At 38.5% G+C, this 25,103-nt stretch overlaps 1 protein-coding gene across 2 annotated transcripts; it reads right to left on the bottom strand.

The window, feature by feature from the left end:
* Positions 1-24,621, bottom strand: VPS4B (vacuolar protein sorting 4 homolog B). 2 transcript variants are annotated; one of them, XM_059706288.1, is made up of 11 exons: positions 24,334-24,620; positions 19,089-19,200; positions 17,116-17,272; positions 12,803-12,870; positions 9,776-9,895; positions 6,783-6,939; positions 6,261-6,409; positions 5,687-5,768; positions 3,616-3,835; positions 3,138-3,278; positions 1-1,696 (listed from the first exon to the last, which is right to left on the bottom strand). In XM_059706288.1, exons 1-11 carry the CDS (start codon positions 24,358-24,360, stop codon positions 1,595-1,597), a joined length of 1,335 nt encoding a protein of 444 aa, XP_059562271.1. In that variant the 5' UTR covers positions 24,361-24,620; the 3' UTR covers positions 1-1,594. The 2 variants fall into 2 exon arrangements, with proteins under 2 accessions (XP_059562271.1, XP_059562272.1); XM_059706289.1 differs by lacking the exon at positions 9,776-9,895 and having other exon boundaries at positions 24,334-24,621.
* Positions 24,622-25,103: the final 482 nt, after the last annotated feature.

Raw genomic sequence — 25,103 nt, forward strand, 5'->3', positions numbered from 1 at the left:
ACAATACTAGGTTATATCAATTTACTTCATGTAAGAACATGTTTCAGGCCTATGATTTCCATTTAATGTCAACATAAACAATCTGTACAGAAAATTCTAAGGCAACCATTTAGCATAATATGTAAATGTGCAAATATACTTTAAGACACAAGTCATTCTATAGTATTTGCAAGGTAGAGCTTTATAGTAATAAAGGTATCTACCTCATTTTAGCTAACTTAATAATCCTTTGCATGTATAGCCAATGCAAATGTACAAGGCACAACTTAGTGTTGATGCTAAAGTGTGTAATACACACCCTCAGATTTTTTATTTGAAAATATTAAAATAACATAGTATCACATTTGTATTTTATTATTGAATGAGACATCAACTCATTTCTAAAGCTTCACGAAGCATCACACACTGACAACATATGTGGGACCAGGACACACTGTTCCCTGAACTTAAAAAATGTAAAAGAACCGTGCTACTCTATATTAAAAATTATATATATATGTATGTACAGACACACCAACATCACACCTAAGACACTTCCCATAATCCAAATGAAGGCAATTCCTTTTAGCACTGGTTCCCATAACAGTATTTTATGGCAGAATTATTTAAAAAGGATATATTTATTTACTACTGGTTTGGGTCAATCTTGCTACAAAAAGACACAATTGAAATAGACAATTTTCTCCTTCACGATAAAGACAATGCCTAATTTAGAAAGTCTTTCTCTTGAGATTACACAGTGAAAGGTATTATTTAGTTAAATATAAAAGTTTGCTTGCCCTGCCAGTGTGGTGCAGTGGTTGAGCATTGACCCATGAACCTGAAGGTCATGGTTCGATTCCCAGTCAGGGCACATGCCCGAGTTGCGGGCTCAATCCCCAGTAGGCAGTGTGCTGGAGGCAGCCAATAGATGATTCTCATCATTGATATTCCTCTCTCACCCCTCCCTTCCTCTCTCTGAAATCAATAAAAACACATATATATACTTTTTAAAAAGCTTGCAGATTTAAAAGAAATTATTTAAATCTACACAAAGAAAAATGTCAACCTATCAAAAAAAAAATTAATGAGCCTTGGCTAGAACACAATTCAAAATCTTTCAAGACCAATCAGTCTCTTTGCTGTTTTATTACCCATCCCTGAGAGTAAAGATTCTATCATTTTTAATAAGGTAAATAAATTTACAATGTGAAAAAGATGTTTAAGAATTTTTAAAAAATATGATATAAGCCCTATTTCATTTTAGTAAAAAAGAAAGATAAATGTTTTCTTACAAAGACCACCATTCATAACAATTTTAAAAATTTGTATCTCAAGCAATTGTAATTCTCTTTTTACTGGGTAATTTCTATTATTTTGCCATTCATGTAGCACTCATTTCTTCAAAGCCCATCATTTTATAATTTTTGTTAATAAAAGCATTTAATTGGTAACAGAGCAAAAATACATATAAAACGTAGAGGAACGCAAAGTGAGATCTTTGTTTCCCTGTGGTAAAAGTGTTTTACTGGAATTAACCTGAATGCCATCCAAGAAAGGCAAAAATCCCTCCACAGAAAGAACACACGGTAAACATCTTCCTCATGTCTTTGGTTTAGCCTTCTTGGCCAAAGTCTTCAGAAAACTTCTTTAATTTCAGCAAGTCATGTTCATTGACTGTCGGCTTTGTGCTAGACAGTGATCGTAACATATCACCCTGTCAGGGAAAGGAGAGGGGAGTGTGAGTAATAGATTTAATCAATGCTTTGTCATCACAATTACTGACTTTCAACTAAGGTCAAACCTGAATACCATAAACTACTGACAATAAACTCTTATTCTTCTAAAGGACAGCTTTGACCATGTTATTCCTTTGCATAGACACTTTCAATTGCTTGCCTTATCCTAATCACAACCTTCAATAGATCCTCATTACCCACCAGAAGTAGTCAGTCCTCTGAGCCTGAGGATCAGGACCCTCCAAAACATGCCCCCATCTCTCTTCCAGCCCTGTTTTTTTTTTTTTCCTTTAACAAGAGGGGGGTTTTCCAAGTGCAACCTCAAAAAAGCAGTCTCAGTCACTTATACTTATGTGAAACAGAATACTATGTGATCAAAATCAATAAAACAGAATTAACTATTACTTAAAATTAAAATGGTAAAAAAATAGGCTAATATTAGGGATTTGTTAAAAAATTAAGTTCTAGGCTATCACTTTGGGTCTTGTAAAATAGTATGAAAATGATGAAAAGAACCAGGACTAATAAATAAATCCAGGACTGAAACAATAAAAGGGTTTCTGAATAACTTCTCAGATAAACATTATGATTAACACAAATATGTGTGTGTGTACACACACATATTTATATACATATATATATACATATGTTCACATATATCTTTATGTCTACATATCATGTAAAAGTTTCTCTCCTGGAAGTTACTGTTCATTCTACCATAAAGCTCTTTGAATATCTGTGACAGAAGCAGAAGATTTAAAAAAACTGAGTGTTTATTAAGAAAAAAACATACAAATGAACCTTTTCAATCATAGTAAGTTCCCTAAGAAATGATATGCCTTATAAAATCAAGCTTTATGAATTATTTTAACTCCTTCAATATAAATAGAATTGTAATTTTTTAAATAAAATTATTTCAGAATTCTTTTTAGCACTGCATTATTTAAACTCTCTATAAAGCCTTGAGAAATGAAATAGAAAAACACTACTATGAATATTATGATACCTACATTACGGTTTATGGATATTTTACCAAATGTGAGATTCAGGGGGGGAATTTTTCACCAGCCCTACTTTTCAGTTAAGGCTTGACAATAATTTACACAATATATGAGCATTTTGGTAATAATATCCCAACTCTAAGACCTGTAAGGTCAGAAGCCTGTGTTTTTTTAAAAAATAACTCATTCATTGATAATTAAGGTTTTTCTCAAAGCCTAAGAAAACATTTTAAAGATGATTATTTCTTCTTTTAAGTTACTTTTTACAACTTTTTAAGTGAGTAGATTGTATTAAATAAACATACCTGATTATGCTAACATTTTCTAGCTAATCTTACATAACTGAAAATTTTTATAGCTGACAAATTACAAAGTATAATGTTTATGATTTTGCCAAAAATGAAACAAAATGTCAAACCATGGAAACAATCGGCTCCAAAAGTTTATCCCCAGGGACGTCCACCCACGTCATCTCAATGGCACCAGGGTCCCCAGGAGAACAGGGCATTAAGAGATCATCCACTATGGTATCAGGATCAGCTCGGGAAGGTCCTCGAACCTGGAATAAAGAGTAATTGAGAATATTTATTTGGATAAATTAAATAAATATTAGATTTAGGTCATTATCAGAAAATTTGAAAATATACTATTATTTCATGTTTCATTAAACATGAAATAGAATAATATACAACAAAAATTGATTATCTCTGGGTGATGGGATAAATCTTGCTTGATTTTATTTTTTTCTTGATGCTTTTCTGTATTTTGAAATTTCTTACAATGATCACTGGGAGGAAATAAGATAAAAAAACATGCACATGTACACACACACGAGTGCACACACACACACACACACACAATTAAAACCATATGAAGGACAGATAAAAATTCCTTACCTTTTTAAAATGAGTGGCCGACTGTACTTTTCTAATAGGCTGCATAAGTGCGTCACGCACAATGACACTTATGTCTGCCCCTGAGTAACCCTCGGTTTTCTTCCCGAGATCTCGGAAGTCTGTTTCTGTTAGACTGTTCTGAGTGGTCCCCAAGTGCAGTTTAAACATTGCAGCTCGGGCATGGGCCTCAGGCAGAGGAATATAAATTCGTTTCTCAAATCTTAAAATGAAAAACATTACATGAAGGGTATTACTATATATATTTCATTTCAATTGAAAATTAGGATATTTTCAAGAAACAAGATATTTAGATATTCTCATTTGTACAAAGTTAAGCTGAATAAGTTAAATGGGCCCATATATGTTAGAGTTAAACATGTATTTAAGTTAAACGAACGTAAAATGCCTGCAACACAAAACAAATAAAACCAGAATAGCCAGGGAACCAACTGGAATTGGTTAGTCTTTCTCACACAATTTTTGTGTTATCTTGCCCATAGAGTTTATATGCCTGGAATTCATGACATGACATGTCCTCCAAGATTATAGTTTCCCACAGAATTATACTCTGAGCTGATCAAAAGATTAATATAATTAACAACATGAAACAAGAGATGACAAAATAATTCTCTAAATTCAAAATTGGAAACGTACTCAAAATATTTTAGAATAGACATATTTATTATACAAAATGTCCACTTTATTATAATGGGTATCCAGAACAAATAATTCTACTGTATCATAATTAAGCACCAGGTTTTAGTAACAATAATTTTGCTGGCCTTCTTAGAATTTCAGTATTTGGAGATGGGAAGAAAGCAATGGGGAAAGATTTAAGTGGTCTGTGAAGATGTTTTTTTCTTTTCTTTAGATAATGTTCTGTGGCAATGAAAAGAATCTAAAAAGTTGTCATTATCTCCAGAGATGGGACCAGAATTAAGCCATCTTAAAAAATAACAAGTTGGCTGAAACCGGTTTGGCTCAGTGGATAGAGCGTCGGCCTGCGGACTGAAAGGTCCCAGGTTCGATTCCGGTCAAGGGCATGTACCTGGGTTGCGGGCATATCCCCAGTAGGAGATGTGCAGGAGGCAGCTGATCGATGTTTCTCTCTCATCGATGTTTCTAACTCTCTATCTCTCTCCCTTCCTCTCTGTAAAAAATCAATAAAATATATTTTTTAAAAAAAATAAGTTGGCTTAGTGGATAGAGTGTTGGCCTGCAGACCAAAGGGTTACACCCCCCCACATCTCTCTCTCTCTCCTCCGCCCCCCCACCCCACCTCCTTGGCCTGGGCCCTGGTCGGGACTCATGCAGGAGGCAACCAGTTGATGTGTTTCTCTCACATTGACGTTTCAGGTCATGAATTCCTTTTCCTCTCTCTCTCTCACTTTTCCTAAAAGTTAATGGAAAAATATCCTTGGATGAGGATTAACAACAACAAAAGATATTAAAAAAAAAATAACAAGCACGTTTCCTTTCTTGGTATAGGGTGGTAATCTAGCATCCTGGGAAACCATCAAGTGGATGGAATAAGAGTGGCAAAAACTAAAATGATAATTTTTACCATGTAAAAGTAAATGAATGAAACAGGGAATTGTGAAGCAGTAAAATATTGTCAGAGTGGATATCTTACCTGCAGCTCAAGTTTCATATGCAATTTAAAAGTTACAGACATATTTTTTAACTGAAAATATATCTGAGTTATAATTCTTCAACTTGTATTATTGTCATTTTGCTAAAGTTTTACATGACGGTTCTTCACTGGAATATCAAACTATATTTATAAATTTTTGAAGCATCAGTGCCTTAATCAAAACTAAAGGTAAATATTAGGTATTATCTTTCCCAATGTGAAAGATTCCAGTGTGTGAAAATCTCGTATCTTCAATATAGCAAACAAATAAAGCAAACAAACAGATGCCTGTCTCCCTTCCCCAAGGCAACAGGGCTAGAGAACATTAAAAAACATTCTGCAAACCTATCAGAATGATTCCTCACTGGACAGAATGGGAATTCTTACTCACTTGTTACATCTTTGGTTAGATATAAGATATTTACTGTCACATCATACCTTCGCCTAATGGCAGAATCCAGAACCCAGGGTATATTTGTAGCTCCCAGAACCAAAATTCCCTCATTGTCCACACCAACACCTGCATCAAAATAGGCAATATTTTTAATAATTTGTTGTTTTAGTGTTCGTTAAACCTTGTCTCTGTCCAGTTAACAATGTGATGCATTAACATCAAAGTACCTCATTCTGAGAGTCTCTCTCTGAAAAAAAACTATATTGAATCAAATATCAAATTACTAAAATATGATGCAAATATCCCCAAGACTCAAATCTCCTAGACTTTGGACAAATACTATTAATATTCTTTTCAAAATATTTCTTGAGAGATTTCATTTGAAGTCTACATATTCCTTTTACTGATACTGCTTCTGGTATAAGGGAATATATAGATCTCTTTATTATTTATACCAGCAAGTCCCACCAGATGACTACAACTGGATGGAAGACAGAATGAAACACGGCATAATGAAACAGCCTGTTAGAATGAACAAATTCTGCTTGAGTTTTACATTACTGTTTTAATAATGATTGTAGAATAAATAGAAACTATTTTAGAAATCAGTGACACCACCTTGCATTTGAACTAGGAACTCCGTCTTAATTCTACGTGCAGCCTCGCTTTCATTTTCACTTCTTGAACCACACAGAGAATCAATTTCATCAATGAAGATAATGGAAGGTTTATTCTCTCTGGCAAGTTGGAATAAGTTCTTAACTAGCCTAAAAATAAATAAAAGCTTTCAGTTTCTGGAAAATAGTATACAACATATGGCTTAATGAAAAGAGGAAAACAAAACAATATACAATATTATAGGAACTCTATAAATGAAAAAGCTTAGTCATGTTTTGGTCCAGAAAATAAGAATGCTACATTTGGATAATCCACTTTACAATTTACTAAACTATACATATATGTTCTCTTTCTCCTGTGAAATAAATTCCAAAGTAGGGACTGGTTTGACAGAGAAAAGAATACCTATATGATGTCAATTCTCTGAATGTCTATTAATGATGTAAGAATTTATTATTTTATAGAGTGAAATAGTGACTAGTAGGTAAAGAAGAAATTTTTAAAAATCAATTTATTACTTACTTTTCACTTTCACCTAACCACTTGGAAACAAGGTGGGAGGAATGTACTGAAAAGAATGTTGAGTTGTTTGCTTCTGTGGCTACGGCTTTGGCTAAATAGGACTTTCCTGTTCCAGGTGGCCCAAATAAGAGGATTCCCCTCCAAGGTGTTCTCTTGCCTAAAATTTGTGTAAGAAATATAACATGAGAATTTCAAGACTGTTGATTTCAGTTACCAGAAACATCCATCCATGCTGTGAGGAAGTTTTCACTCTAAAGCTATCAGTAGAATAAAATTTTTAAAAAATAAATCATAGATAAATCTTAAATATTTTTTATTTGCTCTTTTTAGAGACCACTTTGTCAAAAGTGAGTTTACATGAATACGATCCTTCTAACAGGAAGTTCATTTCCTTGCTCACTCATTCATTCAACCACTATGTATAGAAACCACAATGTGCAGATAGAGAACTATGAACGCAAAAGGATCTTTGCCCTCCACGGGCTCACAGTCTAGTGTGGAAAAAGAGCTAAGTTAAAAGGCATTTCTGACAAATACTGTATGCACTGCTTGATATCAGAATATTGTCAGAGAGCCCTGGCCAAGTAGTTCACTTGGTTAGAACACTGTCCCCACACACCAAGTCTGTGAGTTTGATTCCAGGTCAGGGGACATACAAGAATCAATGAATGCATAAATAAGTGGACAACAAATTGATGTCTCTTTCTCTCTCAAATCAATCAATTAAATAAAATAAAATATTGTTGGAGAAACTATATCCACAGGGGAAAAGTAGCTGGAAATATTTTCTTTTAAACACTTAGGACCTTTGGAGGAATAAAACTTAACACATTTGGTTGACCCCTTGTGAAATTTTGCCCAATCCCTGATCCCACCAGGAAGCACAGGTTATTATTACAGGTTACATATCCTTGTTCAAATAATTGGGCAATGATAAGGGACACTACCTTAAACCCTAGTTTTCCTAAAATAAAACGTGAACAAATCAATTCTTTGTATCTCAATTTTGCTAATGAGAAATTACAATGATGCTTAAATCAGGCTAGAATACACCTGGAAATAAAATATCAAATATACATTATAAAACTGCTAAGAGCAAATTGTGGATGGGTACAAAGTGTTTGCAAAAGAATGATATACAGATGACCATTGGAAAAACTAAATATTGTTATGTTTATTGTTTTCAAAAGCCTCAACTGTTACTTAAATTCTATTTTCCTATTTTAAATGTCTGCAATTATAAGTCAGTGTTCCTTAAGTGTGGTACAAATACCACTGGTAGCATTTAAAATGATTTTAGGTGATATATAAATACTTTTTACTTAAATGATTATCTTAAAATTTTTTTTAAATGTTTTTATTATTTTAGAGAGGGAGGAAGGGAGAGGGATAGAGAGATAGAAAAATCAATGAGAGAGGAATATCAATCAGTTGCCTCCTGCATGCCCTCTGCTGGGGATCGAGCCTGCAACCCAGGCATGTGCCCTATCTGGGAATCGAACCAGTGACCTCTTGGTTCATGGGTGAACACTCAACCACTGAGCCACATTGGCCAGGCTAAATGATTATCTTTTTAATGTGTATTAGACAAACACTAATTTTTCCATTTGTAGTAAACACAAAGCAGTCTTTTAAAATAAAGTTACTAAGTAAAATAAGTGAGATGATTTGAAAGTTCAAAAATGGGCAAAACAATCTATGGTGTTCAGAGTTGAGAGTGATTATCAATGGGGAGGAAAGAGGCAGAGGGACTTCCAGGTTACCGGTGGTACTCTTTGATCCAGTTGATGATTATGCAGGCGTATTTACTCTGTGATAAATTTATGAAGCTGAACACTTACGGGTTTCTGCATGTCTCCGTATATTTATGCTGTGTTTAAATAAAGATCTGCTCTAAAAGTGAGCGATTTAAAGAAAAATATTTTTTACCTAATGACACATGTGCATGAAAAAATTCATGAAGATGACCCCATAAATGACTCATGTTTGAGAAACACTGGTATAAGTAATATAAAATGATGTCAACTCAACTGTACTTGTACCTTTATAGGATTATGATGCCAACTTTTATACTGTTAGTTTCATATTCCTGAAGTTAGGTAGTAAGTCATACCTCGAGCTAGGTGGACAACAGGTGGACAGGTGTTCTTTGCTCTTCATCACTGCTCTATACGACATCACTGTCCAGACCTATTCAGTTTGAGGCCAACACCACAGATTTGCTCTCTACATAAACCAGCTTGTTTTTAAAAGAAAAAAAAAACCTCTGTGTCACTGTCAGACGATGGGTATAGCCAAATCACAAACATAGGCTAGCAGTCATGAAAAGGAGAAGGAATGGTCTGGCACAGACAAATCAATCACTGCTGCAGCTGTAACTTCAACTTTACCCAGGTGGCGGGTTAGCAACATTCTCCTCTGCCACTAGGGGATACACACTTCATCTGAAAATGGTAAGTATTTCTTACTTCTCTTTTTAAAAAATGGAAATATTCCTATAAAACTAGTACATGTCCATTACAAACAATTTCAGATGAAAGTAAAAAAAAGCAAAAAACAGTAAAAATCATCCATCTTAATCTATCACTCCATCTATACCTACTTCTTAGCACATGCATTTATTTAACAAACATGGAATCATCCTACACATATTTTATAACTAGCTTTTGATCTTTTTAATATGCGTGGACATCTTCCCACATTCATTAGATATTGATGTTCACTCTATTTGATGAGTGTGCAGCATTCCACTGCGTGCTGGCGACTTACACTGTGCCCTACTGGCTGGCATTTCGATTGTTTTTAAAGTATGTATATTAAACATATGTGTATGTATGTGAAATAAATATCTTTGTATAAAAGTATAACACCGCCCTAGAATTTATTTAAGGTAACAAATCATAACATGGTGACAATAATTCACTATGCTCTACTTCAATCATCAATGTGGTTTTGAAAAACCATCCAAAAAAATTATTGAAAAGCCATCTCACCCGTAAAAAGATGAGGAAATTTAATAGGCAATATCACAGCCTCCTTAAGTGCTTCTTTGGCTCCTTCAAGACCAGCAACATCACTCCATTTCACATTAGGTCGCTCCATAATAATGGCACCTACAAAAAATTATGTCATCTTTAAATTAAGGAGGACTATTTCATCAAATGTAGATGACAACATGAAATAACAATGTTAAATAAATGTATTATAAAATTGTCTGGAAAAAACTGATGTATTAAAAACCTTTTGAAAGAGTGTGATGAGGAAGCAGTTGGGAGTAGGGAGCAGTCAACCTGGGATAATTCACTTTCCTATGACTGCTTCCTCATTGTGAAGTAAAAATACTACATCCGCCCAAGGTACTCAAACATGTTAGTGTTAGAGTCAAATGACATAATAAATATTAGAGTACTTGGAAAAGCACCAAACATTACATTACAGCACAAATTCAGGAGTACTGAAAGTGCTCATTCAATGGGAGTTGATTTACTATTTCTCCTCTTAACCAAACACCCCCAAAAAATGATGATCTAATACTCTCCTTTAACCACAGAAAGAAAATACACTTAACAAATTTAACTGAAGACAGACAGATAGATGGACAGATGGATAGAAGGGATGGGAAGGGTATAATGGAGGCAAGAGAGAAAATGTACTCTTGTAGATTTGCAATAGTATCCCGAGATTTGCTAAACAAAAGCCAAACAATTAAAAAACCATATATTCAAAAGAATCTTTTAATATAACTATTGGCAAAACTTTCTAGTTTATCTTTCATCAAAAGCTTTTCCAATTTTCCAGTATATAGAAATTGCTCAACTACAAACCACTAAGCAGTTTGTTCCAAGGTGATGTGTAATTGTATGATAGAACACTACCACTTACATAATGTACTGCTACCTATGAAATTAGTTTTATGGGTTATTTCTTCTCATTAGAAAATATCACCTATTATTCTAAGAGTAGTTATTCTCTGAAACTTTCCTAAATTATGAAAATCATTAGCTATAGATTAAAATTAAATAAAACCATAAACACTCTTTGCATTCTAAAAGTTGAGACTAAATATGAATTGAGAAAGCCAATTCACTTTTTCGTTTCTATGTTCCATTCAGTTTAGTAACTCTATATAAGGAAATAATTTACATCATCAGATAGGATTTATGTTAGTTAACAAAAGTAAATTTACTTTGTAAGCAAGCAAAATTAGTCAACTAAAGTTTTTGCTATGAATTTTCTAAATATGCTGTACTCAATCTTCTCATCTAACTAATACATTTTTTCTTAAAGTTTAAAGGGGACTTTGGAATGTTTAGTGATAAAAGATTACTTAAATAAAAGTAATATTAATTATTAGACACTGCTTAATGGTTTGTAAAATTAAAAAGAGGAAAGGATTATTAGAAAATAAAGGTCAGCCATACCCAGTTTGGCTCAGTGGATAGAGTGTCGGCCTATAGACCAAAGGGTCCTGGGTTTGATTCCAGTCAAGGGCAAGTACCTTGGTTGCAGGCTCCTTCTCGACTTAGGCCCTGGTCGGGGCTTGTGCAGGAGGCAACCAATTGATGTGTGTCTTTCACATCAGTATTTCTCTCCGTCTTTCCCTCTCTCTTCCATTCTCTCTAAAAATCAATGGAAAAATAGCCTCAGGTGAGAATTAAAAAAAAGGTCAAATAATTTGACTGTTTCCAATAATATAAATTTACCCAGTTTTTCATTGTACTACTTATTATAAAATTAGTTGTTTAATTTTTACTGCACGAACAGATAGAAGAAAGCTTTTTGCCTTACAACTGAAATAAGGCCACTCGGCACAGGACCACTGGGTTGCTCAACCAAACTTACTGAGTACGAACTGTGTGTTCCCCATTGCCCTGGGCAGTGGAAACTTTGTTCTGTCCTTGGACTAAATCCACCATTGAAGTTCTAGGCATATAAAATATCCTCACTAACTGTAGTGTTTTTAAGGTACTGCCCTTATAGTATCCTCCTATACATCCCAGTGGAGTTGGCAAGACGAGACAGATATAATATTACAAAATGAAGAGACTATTCATCATTCACGAACCAAACTGAGCCTATATAATGGAAATCTGTCCCAGTTATGCATTCTATTTGGCAAGATTCAAATGAACAAAATACATAAAATTCAACCTGAAAAAGCATCATTAACATATTAAAAAACAATCCAATCTCAGTAACTAAAGAAGCGAGCAATTAAATAGATGACTATACACAGAGCTAGCTACCACTTACTGAGTTCGTAGAACTTGTTAACTATAATATTAGGCAGTTTTTACATTGTCAGAAATCTTTTACTAGCCCTAAAACAAAAATATTAATTTCTATTTTAGAGCTGGGGCTCAGACTCTGAGATGTTAGGGAACTTGCTCTAGATTTAAGTGGCTGACCTGGGATGGAATTCAAATCTGAATGGAGCCAAAATCTATGCTCCCTCCATCATGCCACTATAGTTGAGGAGAATGAAAGGGTTTTCTTCTGTGTGGAAGGTAAAAAGTAGACAGAAAGAAATATAAAGGGCAGTGCTAAAATAGAATAAAAAAGGCAGATGAGGAAGAGCAGGTAGGAAACATGAAATAAATCATCAATAAATAAGCTACAGCAATAACAATAAAAGCGAAGTGTAAGTACTAATTCATTCTGTTCCTGACAGGATATTTTGATACCCTCAGATTTGGTAGTCTGTTATTAGTCTAAATGCTACCTTCTCTAACAGGGGAAAAACAAGACAAAATAAAAAATCTGACAGGCTTTTTAAGGCAGGCAAAAAAAAACACCCCAAACAATATTTTTACTTCATGGAAAAAACACCAACCCATTAGAGACCTTAAGGAGAAAATCCTACGAAAACCAGGATGTGACCACTAGAAACCAAAGCCAATTCTTGAACCTATTTAAATACAAGGTGGGGGTGGGGGGTGGGGAAGCAATTCAAATAGACAATTCACTATTGAGTTTTTAAAAAATAACACAGTAAATTTAAAAATGAAATTTAAAGCAACCTTGAAGTTGATTCTGTAGTTTCTTTGCTTCAGGATCATCTGATTCTCCTTCCCCATCACTGTCATTCCTAATAAAAAGAATTTAATATATTCAAATGATCACTGCTTGCTATCAAAATAAGGCAAAAATGAAGAAAAGATTAACTTGAAATATTATAAGTGGCAAAATGAGACATTCACATGAAAATTTATGCTTATTTTATTACTTTTAAGAATATATTAAGTAAATTATTAAGCAGGCATATTATCCATCAATATGGAATCATGAACAGGAAAGGGGCAAAAAGACCAGAATGAAATCAGGAACTAGCTCCAAATTCCCATGACACACCTATGTATGTGCTAATTCATAAATGCATACCCCACACCTCATCCCACAAAAGATTTAAGATGAATTACAGAAGAACTGTAAACAACAATAAAAACCCAGAACCAGGCAAACTATACATTAGAACAAGAAGCCATAACTAGGAGGAAATAAAATCATTATTCATTATTTAAGGCACAAAGGTCTATAATCCTTAGTCTAGGGCTTCCAAAGGATAAAGGAAGCTTCTGATGAAAATGAACTGAGCCCAAAGAATAAGCAGATCAACCCAGATATTTCATAACTAAGAATTTATTCTGAGGAAATAACTTAAGATGAGTTAAAGGATTTGACTACAAGGCTAATCATGCCCACACTGTTCACAACAGGGAAAACAGAATAATGTCTGTTCAATTAGTTACAGGGATTAGCATATTATACAATACACTGCAATCCTGATAAAAATGCAGAAATGGTTTACTGAAAGGTTGAGTGAAAAATAAAGCAAAATATAGAATATTACATCATTTTTCAAATATAAGATATAAAGGCAGATAAAACACCTGACAGGTTTTATTCCAAAATAGGAATGCCTTCGTTTTCCCAGGATGGTGGGTCTATGAGCAAGGTAGAAACTGCAAAGTGATTCACTTGACACTCAGGCCAACCTCCTTCTACCATGCATTCTTGGTACAATAAAGGCTACACTGATAGCACTGCCCTTCCTAGGCTCCCTTGCAGCTAGGGCTCCACATAAGACCAAAGTTTCTCCAAGAAGCAAGCAAGCAAGCAACTGAGATGGGGTCTGCATGCAAGGGCACGCCTGTGGGTGAAAGCACTGGCTTTGCTGAGGGAGCTACACCCCACTCCCTGGCACTGTAAGTGCTTGACAGGGGAGTTGGCAGCAGTGGGTCTCTGTCAGAATGAACCTGGTGGAGCTGGGCATTTCTTCTAGCAGTATGGAACCCAAGCTGGATTCTCTGGCCCCCAGGCTCTGTAAGGTAATACACTATACTAAATCCCCTTTACTTAAATTAGCCAAAGTAGGTCCTGCAGTTCAATTCAGAACTGGCATCCCTTTGCTAGGTAGCCATCTCAGCAGAGCACATTACAGCATCTTCAAGAAAGACCAGAAGAGCTTCAACTCTCAGGGAGGAAAGGGCATTTCTGCTGGCAAGGGAGTTTCAAGAAGAGTTGGGGGTCCAGGCTCTCAAAGTTAACTGAATTCTTCACAATAGTTTCACTTCAAGTTTGGAGACTCAGTCTTCCAATAAATGTCCCACTTTTATATAAGAAAACTGATGAAATTGAATGTCTGTTGGCATTCAATAATCCACAAGATCAGTTGGAGTCTGATTTTTTATGTGAATGCTATTAGCTGCAGAAGGTAAAATATTCTTCGGTGTCACAAAAAATCCCTGGTTCCCTGACCATGTCTTGAACAGAAAATAGAACACCTTGAGCTTATAATTTTGTCCAAGCTCTCCCATGTAGTTTGAAGCAGCTAGTTAACTATAGTTCTCATATTGCTCATATCCTTCAAACTGGCCTACGGCAGTAGCCCCAATCTCCTAAAACACTGCCTTCAAGGCTCTCCATTCCTGGTGACCACAGGGGATTGGCTAAGTAGCTTGTGCCACTGCATACCATGAACCACGAGTATTATATCCTCTAAAGCTAACCAGAACCTCTGCCTTCAAACGCAAATAACCCCTCCCCAGAATCTCATCTTCTTAAGAGTGTGCTGTCATCTAGAACCACTTCTGGCACCAATTAACAGAACGGTCAGAGGATGTAGGTAGAGTATGTTCCCACTGCTCAGCACCGAACATACTGAATAATGAACTTTACATCTGTTAGTGATACATCTCCCATCTGGGAAGACATTCCAAAATTGAGTTTAGATAAGTGGTTCCTAACCATTTTTTGGCCATGCCCCACCTAAGCATCTCTAAAATCCTGATGCCTACTCTGTGACATATAATTCTTATTCAAAAAGTGAATTCCTATTCACGTGGAGGAAGCCTAAAAGGCCATTAACTTGTCTAAACAAGCTTCCAAAGAACATGGCATCCATGAAAGAGAAACATAAAAGAAGAAAAGAACAGTTGAAGTACTGAGGAAAGAATTATTAAATAATATGAAGTGATATGAAAAAATAGCAAATAAAGTTTCAAAACTTTAATAGAAAACTAAAATGCATAAATATGTCACAATATATATTTATATACTGTATATGAGGCCCTAGAACCATAAAAAAAATGCAAAAAATTCATTGTTAGTAACTCATTCTTGAAATGTCCCCCTTAAAAATCAAATTGCCCCTCTGTGGGGCGTGTGCCACTGATTTAGATGTTTATAAATAATGCTGTGTTGATTTCTTCACAATGACAAAATAAAAGCAAATATAAAGCAAATTCATATAAAAAAAAACTTTACATAAGATATCCAAAAAATTATTCACATTATTGGAGTCATTTTTCTTTTTGTCCATGTGGTTAGTACAGACTAAGAGTCAATACTATTAATCAAAAATTTAATTCACATATCATTCCTATAATTTCAAACTTCAATGTTATATAATGGCCAGAGGGTAAAGAACTGAGTACCATTCTTACAAATGTTTTTTCCTACTACTTACTACCAAATGGTCATGGAGGGTCAGTTGAGGTATCTTGTCCCTAAGCTTGGTAAAGTAGGGGTTGGGAAACTTCCTCTATAAAGGACCAGACAGTAAATATTTTAGGTTTTGTATGGTCATAAAGTTTCTGTTGCAATTATTCAACCTTGTTGGTACAGCACAAAAACAGCCATAGCCAATAGGTAAATGAATGGGTAAGGCTCTGTTCCAATAAATCTTTATTTATAAAAACAGGCTGCAGGTCAGACTTGGCCCATAAGCCATTGTTTGCCATACCTAGCTTAAATGAAAGAAATTTATTTCACAAATACAATTTAATTTTATCTTGTTAATTGACAGAATAAAATCTAACACTCTAGAATACACACCCCTTCTCAAAACAGATATACAAGTCCAGGAAGTGCAGAGAGTCCCAAACAAGATGAACTCAAAGAGGCCCACACTAATACACATTGTAATTAAAATGCAAAAGGTTAAAGACAGAGAATCTTAAAAGCAACAAGAGAAAACCAATTAGTTACCTACATCGGAGATCCCATAAGACTGTCAGTAGATTTCTCAACAGAAATTTTGCAGGCCAGAAGGAAGTTGCAAGAAATATTCAAAACAGTAAAAAGCAATGACCTACAACCAAGATAACTCTACCCCACAAAGCTATCATTTAAAATAGAAAGAGAGAGAGCTTTCTAGACAAGAAAAAGCTAGCCCTAACCAGTTTTGCTCAGTGGATAGAGCATCAGCCTGCGGACTGAAAGGTCCCAGGTTCAATTCCGGCCAAGGGCATGTACCTTGGTTGTGGGCACATCCCCAGTAGGAGGTGTGCAAGAGGCAGCTGATCAATGTTTCTCTCCCATTGATGTTTCTAACTCTCTATCCCTCTCCCTTCCTCTCTGTAAAAAATCAATAAAATATATTAAAAAAAAAAAAAAAAAGCTAAAGGAGTTCATCACTACCAAACCAGTATTATGTGAAATGTTAAAGGGTCTTATTTAAGAAGAAAAGAAGATAAAAAATATAAACAATAAAATGGCAAAAAGTAGATATCTATCAACAATTGAATCTACAAACAAAATGAACAAGCAGAACAGAAAACACATAGATACAGAGAACTTTTTGTTGGTTGCCAGATGGGAGGTGGGTTAGTTGAAAAAAGGTGAAGGGCTTAAGAAGTACAAATTGGTTGTTACAGAATAGTCATGAGGATGTAAAGTACAGCATAGGGAATATAGTCAGTAATTTGTAATAACTAGGCATGGTGCTGGATGGGTGCAGGATTTATTGGGATGATCACATATTAAGTTATGTAATGTCTGGTCACTGGGGTGTACAAAAAATAATAAAAGAAAATGAAAAAAAAATGCATACCCCTTCTCATCAGCTGGGCTCGGTTGTCCTTCTTTCACTGGCTTCTGTGGTTTTTTCTCTTTCTTTTTCAGGTATTCCTTTAGTTTTTCTGCTCTATCAAGATATTCTGTACACTTTGCCCTGATACTTTGCTTGGCTTTATCACCCTGTGCTTCATCTATTAAAGGAAAATGAGAGAGATTTTTCCATTAGTGTTCCATCCAGATATTTTTAAGCTCTTAGATATACTTTTTTTATGTTGGTTAATCCTCACCCGAGAATATTTTTTCCACTGAATTTTTCAAGGGAGATGCCACACAAGAGAGTGGAAGAAAGAGAAGGAGGGAGTGGGAGGGAGAGAGAGAAGAAGAGACTAACATCTAGGTGAGATACATTGAGTGGTTGCCTCCCACACGTGCCCCGAACCTGCAACCCAGTTACATGCCCTTGACTGGGAATAAAATCTGAGACCCTTTGGTCCATGGGCCAATGCTCTAACCACTGCAACACTTTTCAGGGCCTTAGATATACTTTTAAACAATGAAAATCCATTTTGGGGGAGGAAGATTATATTTAGCTCATCCTAACCAAGGATTGTCAATCTTTATTATTCCTTCTCAGCAAGTTCAGAGGCCAACAGTGGGTTTGAGTCAGAAATAGATCTGAGCAAGGCACTAGAATATTTTAAGTTAATATTGGATAGTAAGAAATTATTTAATATTCTATTCTCTTCCCTTACATTTTATATAGATAGTTGAAAGCTGCTTATCTATACTAATAAGAGTAATATGCTAATTAGATCAGACATCTTCCGGACAAAGCCACGGTGGCGGGGGCAGGGAAGCGCAGTTAGGGGCAAACAGGCTGTCAGGGGCGATCAGGCCGGCAGGGGAGGGCAGTTAAGGGGCGATCACGCTGGCATGCAGAGTGGTTAGGGGCGATCAGGGAGGCAGGCAGGTGAGTGGGTTAGGAGCCAGAAGCCCCAGATGGGAGAGGATGCAGGCTGGGCTGAGGGACCCCCACCCCGCCATGCACGAATTTCGTGCACTGGGCCTCTAGTCTCATATAAAACCAGTAACACAAACAGAAATAAAGCAACATTAACAATTTCCATTAATGTCTACATAAGCTTTATTTCAGAGTATAAACAGTGATAGAAATCCCCTATATTATGTGTACCAACAACATAGTAATTTACTACATATGGGCAGGCCTCTGTGAGAGCTACCTGAAAAGTAGACTTCAGCAATATACGCAGTGCATGGGATTGGCCCCACATTTTGCATGTTATAATTCATTTTTAGTTTTACTTTAATTTGACAGAAAAATCTCAAAACTTAAATAGGAAACTCAAAAGAAAATGCTGAATTATCCAATTGCTAAAATTTTTTATTTAGAAATAACTTGAATTTTACCAGAAAGATGTCTTTTCTAACATCTTATTTCACCTTTGTTCAGCATTAGACTTAAGATACATGAAGGCAGGAGATATTCCCCATTTTTCCATTACTGCTGGATCCCCATGCCTGGAACAGTGCCTGACACATACGAAACGCCCAATATTCAAAAAATACATGGAAAAGAAAAAAGGTTCCCAACCTTTTTAAAAACAGTATTTTCAAAGAGATGCTTAGAAGATGAGGAAGTTCAGATTATACAAATTGGGTATAATAAAATAAAAACATTTCTACTGACTATATGACATGTTCAGGTATGCAAAGTAACAACTATAATAGTTGTGCAGATTTACTAGCTGAGTACCCAAAACCTGTCTAGATGCTAGAAAACTAGTAGGATTTATTTATATTTGCAAACTAATATTATATTTTATATATTTCATGTATACTTATAAATATATAATATTGTATTTATAGTATATATATTTGCAAATTGATAGTTTAGAATTTTCTGGCATTGTATTGTAATGTTCATAAATGAAATAGATTAAATGTTCTTTTGGTGTTTTTAAATAAAGAAACAAACTATGACCTTACATTTAACTACGTGGAGAAAATACTGGACAGCATGTTGATAGAGTTGAAGGGCTTCCTCATAGTTCCCAGCCTTGTCTTCCTGGGCTGCTTTGCTAGCAAGATCTATTGCTTTCTGTTTGAGGAGAAGCAAAATCATACCATCAAAATCACACCACTGAAATCAAACCATCAAAATCAAAGCATGAGTGTAAGTTTGAAGTAAATAATCATATGGAAAGTTGTTTTAAAAAAATACAACCTTAAAACAAATCCATCTTTTTTCTAAATCACAATAGCATCCTATATAATAAAACCCTAATATACAAATTGACCAAACAGCAGAATGACTGGCAGAACGATAAGTCGCTATGACAAGCATTGACCACCAGGGGGCAGAGGGTCAACAGAGGAGCTGCCCTCTGGTGGTCAGTGTGTTCCCACAGGGGGAGCACCACTCAGTCAGAAGCGAGGCTCATGGTGAGCACAGAGAAGGTGGCAGGAGCCTCTCCTGCCTCCACTGCAGGTGGGTGGTAAGGAGCGAGGGGTCCGGGACTGTGAGAGCCCTGGAATGCGAGAGGGATGTCTGACTGCCGGCTTAGGCCTGAAACATTAGTAACATGAACTATATTTATAATTAAAGTTTTTGGAAAGAAACAATTTTTACATGTAGTACAAGTTCAACTGTTTGAAACAACAGGGAAAAAAAGGCACAGGAAAAGATAGGGAGGAAATTTAACTGAACTTATCTAATAAGACTTTAATTTTTTCATTTTCTACTTCCGCATCTTCTAAAAATGTCCATAATGCACATAGACTACTTTTGAAGTATTTTTTGTTAAAAAAAATTCCCCGAAATAAATTCATACGAATACATCCAACTGAATGACAATGCAAAAGCAAGTAAATGGCAGTAAAATAGAATTTTCAATAAATGGTATAAGAGCAACTGAATATCCATAAGCAAAAAGAGAGAGAACTTAAACTTCAACCTAAACCCCACACTTTATATACAAATTAACTCAAAATGGATTATGGACTTAAATATCTACACTAATAAAAGAGAAAAATGGTAATTGGCATACGACGATACCCTTTTCATTGGCTAATCAGGGCTATATGCAAATTAACTGCCAACTATGATTGGCAGTTAACTGCCAACAAGATGGCGGTTAATTTGCATATGTAGGCACAATGCAGGGAGGTGAAAGGGAAAGCAGGAAGAAGCCCCCTGCCACTGACAGTGATCGGAAACCCAGGGGGGAGCTAAGAGCTGGGGGGCAGGACAAAGGCGGCCCTGGGGCGGCCTTTGCCCTGCCCCCCAGCCATGATAGGAGAATCAGGCGCCTTTGCCGCCCTGGCCAGTGATAGCAGGAAGTAGGGGTGGAGCCAGCGATGGGAGCTGGGCACGGTCGAAGCTGGTAGTCCCGGGAGCTAGGGGTCCCTTGCCTGGGCCTAAAGCGGAGCCCACGATCGCGGGGCCGCTGAAGCTGCAGGTCCCCGCTGCCCGAGCCGGACGCCTCAGCCAGAGGTGTTAGGCCTGGACAGGGGCGGAGCCTGCAACCGCGGGGAGCTGGGGGTCCCCTGCCCAGGCCTGACACCTCTGCCGGAGGCCTCAGGCCTGGTCAAGGGGCCGATCCAGTGATTGGTGATCGGAGGGTGATGAGGGTCAACTCCTCTGGCCGAGGCATCAGGCCTGGGCGGGGGGCTGAGCCGGGGATTGGGGGAATATGATGGTCCCCTTACCCAGGCCTGAAGCCTGGGTCAGAGGCGTCAGGCTTGGGCGGGGGGTGGAGCAAGCCATCAGAGGGAGATGGGGGTCCCCTGCCCAGGCATGATTCCTGGGCCAGAGGCCTCAGGCCTGGGCGGGGGCCAGAGCCAGTGATCGGGGGGAGATGGGGGTCCCCTGTCCAAGCCTGACACCTCTGGCGGAGGCGTCAGGCCTGGGCAAGGGGCCGATCAGGTGATCGGAGGGTGATGGGGGTCTACGCCTCTGGCTGAGGCATCAGGCCTGGGCAAGGGTCAGAGCCAGCAATCGGAGGGGTCTGGGGGTCCCCTGTCCAGGCCTGATGCCTGGGCCAGAGGCATCAGGCCTGGGCTGGGGGCAGAACCAGTGATGGGGGGAAATGAGGGCCCCCTGCCCAGGCCTGACACCTCTGTCAGAGGCGTCAGGCCTGGGCAAGGGGCCGATCCTGCGATTGGAGGGTGATGGGGGTCAATTCCTGAGGGCTCCCAGTATGTGAGAGGGGGCAGGCTGGGCTGAGGGACACCCCCCCCCCCCAGTGCACGAATTTCGTGCACCGGGCCCCTAGTAAAATATAAAACTATAAAATCTTAGTTCTTAGACTTGACACCAAAAGCACAATATATAAAAGAAAAAAAAGTTTTTTTCATCAAATTTAAAACCTTTTGGTCTGTAAAAGATTGTTAAAAGGACAAGCTACAGGCTGGGAGAGATATTTGCAAACCACATGCCCAGCAAAAGAGTAGTATTTGGGCCCAACCAGCGTGGCTCAGTGGTTGAGCATCGACCTATGAAACAGGAGGTGGAATATATAAAGAACTCGCAAAACTCAACAGTTATAAAAAGAATCTAAGGAGAAAATGGGCTCAAGACCTGAAGAGACATTTCACCAAAGAGGATATACAAATATAAGCACAAGAAAAGATGTTCAACATCATTAGCCATTAGGGAAATGCAAATTAAAACCACAATGAGATGTCACTACACATCTATCAGAATGGCTAAGATAAAAACCAGTGATAATATCAAATAGTGGCGAGGATACAGAAAAATTGACCGCTCATATACTACAGGTAGGATGTAAAATGATACAACCACTCTGGGAAACTGGTTTGTTCGAACAAATCTAAACTTGCAACTACCATATGAACCAGCAACTGCACTACTGGGCATTTATTCCATAGAAGCGAAGACCTATGTTCATGCACAAACTTGTACATGAATGTATCAGATATCCGTCAATGATTGCATGGTAAACTGTGGAACATCCCTACCACGGAGTATTACTCAGTGCCAAAAAGGAATTACTGATACAGAGATGGTAGGGAAAGGGGGGGGGGTGGTTTACAGGGGACGTTAGGTGGCTGTGGTTATAAAAGGTCAGGAGGGATCCCTATACATAGAACTATTCTATATCATGATGGCAGTGATGGATAACTGAACCTACACCTGACAGAACTCTACACACACTCATATACACACTAGTACAAGTGAAAATGGGGAAATCTGAACACGATTGGTGGAATGGCTTGGTGTGCCCATCTGGTTCTGATACTGTACTACAATTTTACAAGATGCTACCATGTGAGGCAACGGGATAGGGAGTACACAGGATCTCTGAATTATTTCTTCACAACTGAGTGTGAATCTATAATTATATCAAAGTAAAATTTTCATTAAAAAACTATCTTTAATTTTTAAAAATATACATACACGTAAAAAACAAGCATGGTTTATTTAAATATTCCAACTGGATTAATTTAGGTCGTAAAACTGTATGCAACAGAAATAAGAGCCTGTAAGGGGAAAAAATGGTCATTATTCTACTATATTAAAAGTAAGCATATAACTCAGATAAGAAAAAATTATTCAAACAACCCCCAAACCAATCACATGTAAGAATATTATATTTTGAAGCAGATTGCAGAGAAAGAATGAAAGCTGTAAATGGGAGAAGAGGCCGTCATTGGGGCACACGCACCCTGTTTTGTAGCAGCAAGGAAGAACAGATGTCATATGCTTTCAAATTGACAAAAGTAGAAGTTACCTGTTTCACAGCTCAATTAGCCTGAACTTAAAGCTAAATTTTCAAAAGTTTGGTAAACTAGGCAAAATATAAAGGTCTCAGAGTTGTAGCATGTGGTCACCTGGTGGGTTATGTGCCTGGTCATATAAAAATGTATCAGGAAGGCTCAGTGGCTAAGCCATGTGCAGAAATAAGTTCTTTCTTATTCTGGCTGTAATTATCTTCTCCTATCATTTTTACTCACTGTGCCACTCACCACGGGCGCAGTCTCCTCATTCGAGGTCAGCCCTCGTTTAGGCACTACACTGACCTTGGTTAAAGTAAAATGCTTAGAACCAGTATCTACTAATCTATCTCCAAATACAGTACCCTGACTTTAAACCAACCCTTCTCTCATGGACAGGCATCTACACCGTCCAATACAGGAACCACAAGAAGCCACGTCTGTGCACTTGTGGTTAGTGTGACTGAGGAGTTTTAAATTTCCTTTAAGCAAAATTTAAACAGCCACATGTTGCTACTGTACTGACAACACATGTTAAGCCTTTAATCAAGGATGTTGATTTTCCCTGCTGAATGCCCCACTTCACCCTTGTGTCTGTTAGCATTTTTAATTCGGAATGAAGTTAACTGTGTCTTGCGTGGTTTGGGAGTGCTAGTAATTCTTTTAGGATACAATCTGACCACCTTCCTAGCTCCGGCCCTGGTTAAACCCACGATCACATTTGTCAGTACTAGTGCCCAGTCTCCTCGGTGGTCAGCCTGCTTCCACACTTGCCACCCCGCAGCAGCCAGCGCAGGGCACCCATCGATTCCTACCGCAAGCCCAAGTCACATTCCGAAGCCCCAGATCCATTCTGAGGATGGGAGACACTTCCAGAAAGTTCTCAATGTCCGCTCCACAGAGGCCTAACGATGAAGTCTAACATTTTAGGGCTCCTTGATTGGTGCACAAAATACCATGCTCACTGCGGTGGGGCGGGGAGGTGGAGCCACAAGGTAATTCAAAACCATCCCCTGATCTTACACACTACACTCTGGGAGCCACAGAGGAGTGCACACAAACGCATATTCTCAATGAACCTACGGACTCTTCCGAGTCCAAGTCTGTTCCCCCGTCTCCATTCATTTGACAGCTCGAAGGGAAGAGCTCTGCGGTACCAGCCCGAGGAACCAAGCGCCAACGAGGACCGCCCCCCTCTCCACTGGTCCAGCGCAGAGCTTTGCACACACTCCGTGCTTCCCACTCTCTCTGACACAGACTGAAGCGTCTGCTCACAGCGCTGCCCAGTTCGCTTCAAAGGCGGCTGGTTAAGGGAAAAGGAAAGTCTCAGCATCAGTCAGGAGTCTCCGAAAGCCAGAGGGAGACCCCGGAAGCGAGCGGAAAGCACCGGCCGCCCCGACCGGCGGCTGGGCGCCGCCCTCCTCCTCCCTCTTCCCCGCCCTCCGCCCCCCGCCCCGCGCCTCCAGCCCTCCAGGGCGGGTGGGAAAAGTCCTACCTGGAGGTTGGTCGAGGTGGACGCCATGGCGGAGACCCGAGGCGGTTCCCTGGGGAGGAACGCGGGCACGGGACCAAGAGTGGCGACGTCGAGTGGCGCCTGGAGTAGCCCCAAACGAGCACAGGTTGGGGACCCTCGGATCCCCTAGCAGCGGCCTCCCTTCCGGAATTTGTTCCGAAACCACACGGAGCCCCGAGAGCCCCTTACCCTCCTCACAAAACTTCCGCAATCCCGGGCCCCTCCGGGCTCTTGTCCGGCCTCTGGCCCCAGCACTTCCGCTTTCGTCATCAGCTCGCGCACGGCCCATTTCTCAGTCACCCAGGTCTCGCCTTAGCCTGGGGCATCGCGAGACTAGCAGAGGCACCCCGGGAACCCGCCGAGGTTTGGCGGAAGTCAAGCTAGGGGCGGGCGCACTGCGGCTCCGGCCCTGGGACCTGGCAGGAACAATTAATTCCCTTTTCTTCTTTTCCGGAAGTCTTGTAGTTTAAGATGGGTTACTGGCTCTGGCTCCTTTCACGCCACGTCACGGAGCATGCTCTGTCTCTCTGCAGCTTTTGAGTTGGGAAATGCCCTCCTGCCCCGAGACCCCCCGGTTGTGGACTTTGGGCCCCTTACCTGCCTCACTTAGTCTGTCGCCTCCTGGGTAAATGGGCTGATTGTAGTGCCCCCCTCGGGGTTGCGAAGGATGCTATCGCGCTCGGTCCGGCGCAGAGCGCAGTGCCTGGCGAGCATTAGGATCCGAGTGCGTGTTATTTATTGCTCACACTTCA

This window comes from Myotis daubentonii, chromosome 8 (genome assembly GCF_963259705.1).
Source record: "Myotis daubentonii chromosome 8, mMyoDau2.1, whole genome shotgun sequence".
NCBI lineage: Eukaryota > Metazoa > Chordata > Mammalia > Chiroptera > Vespertilionidae > Myotis > Myotis daubentonii.

What these genes read in the sequence shown, in the direction of transcription:
- VPS4B (XM_059706288.1), bottom strand. Translation starts at nt 24,360, where the DNA reads ATGGCGTCCACCTCGACCAACCTCCAG. An exon ending in GTTCCTAGTTCAAATGCAAG is followed by an intron (nt 5,769 to 6,260) that starts GTGGTGTCACTG and finishes ATTTTGATGCAG; the next exon opens with GTGTTGGTGTGGACAATGAG. An exon ending in GATTCTGCCATTAGGCGAAG is followed by an intron (nt 3,836 to 5,686) that starts GTATGATGTGAC and finishes TTTCATTTTAAG; the next exon opens with ATTTGAGAAACGAATTTATA.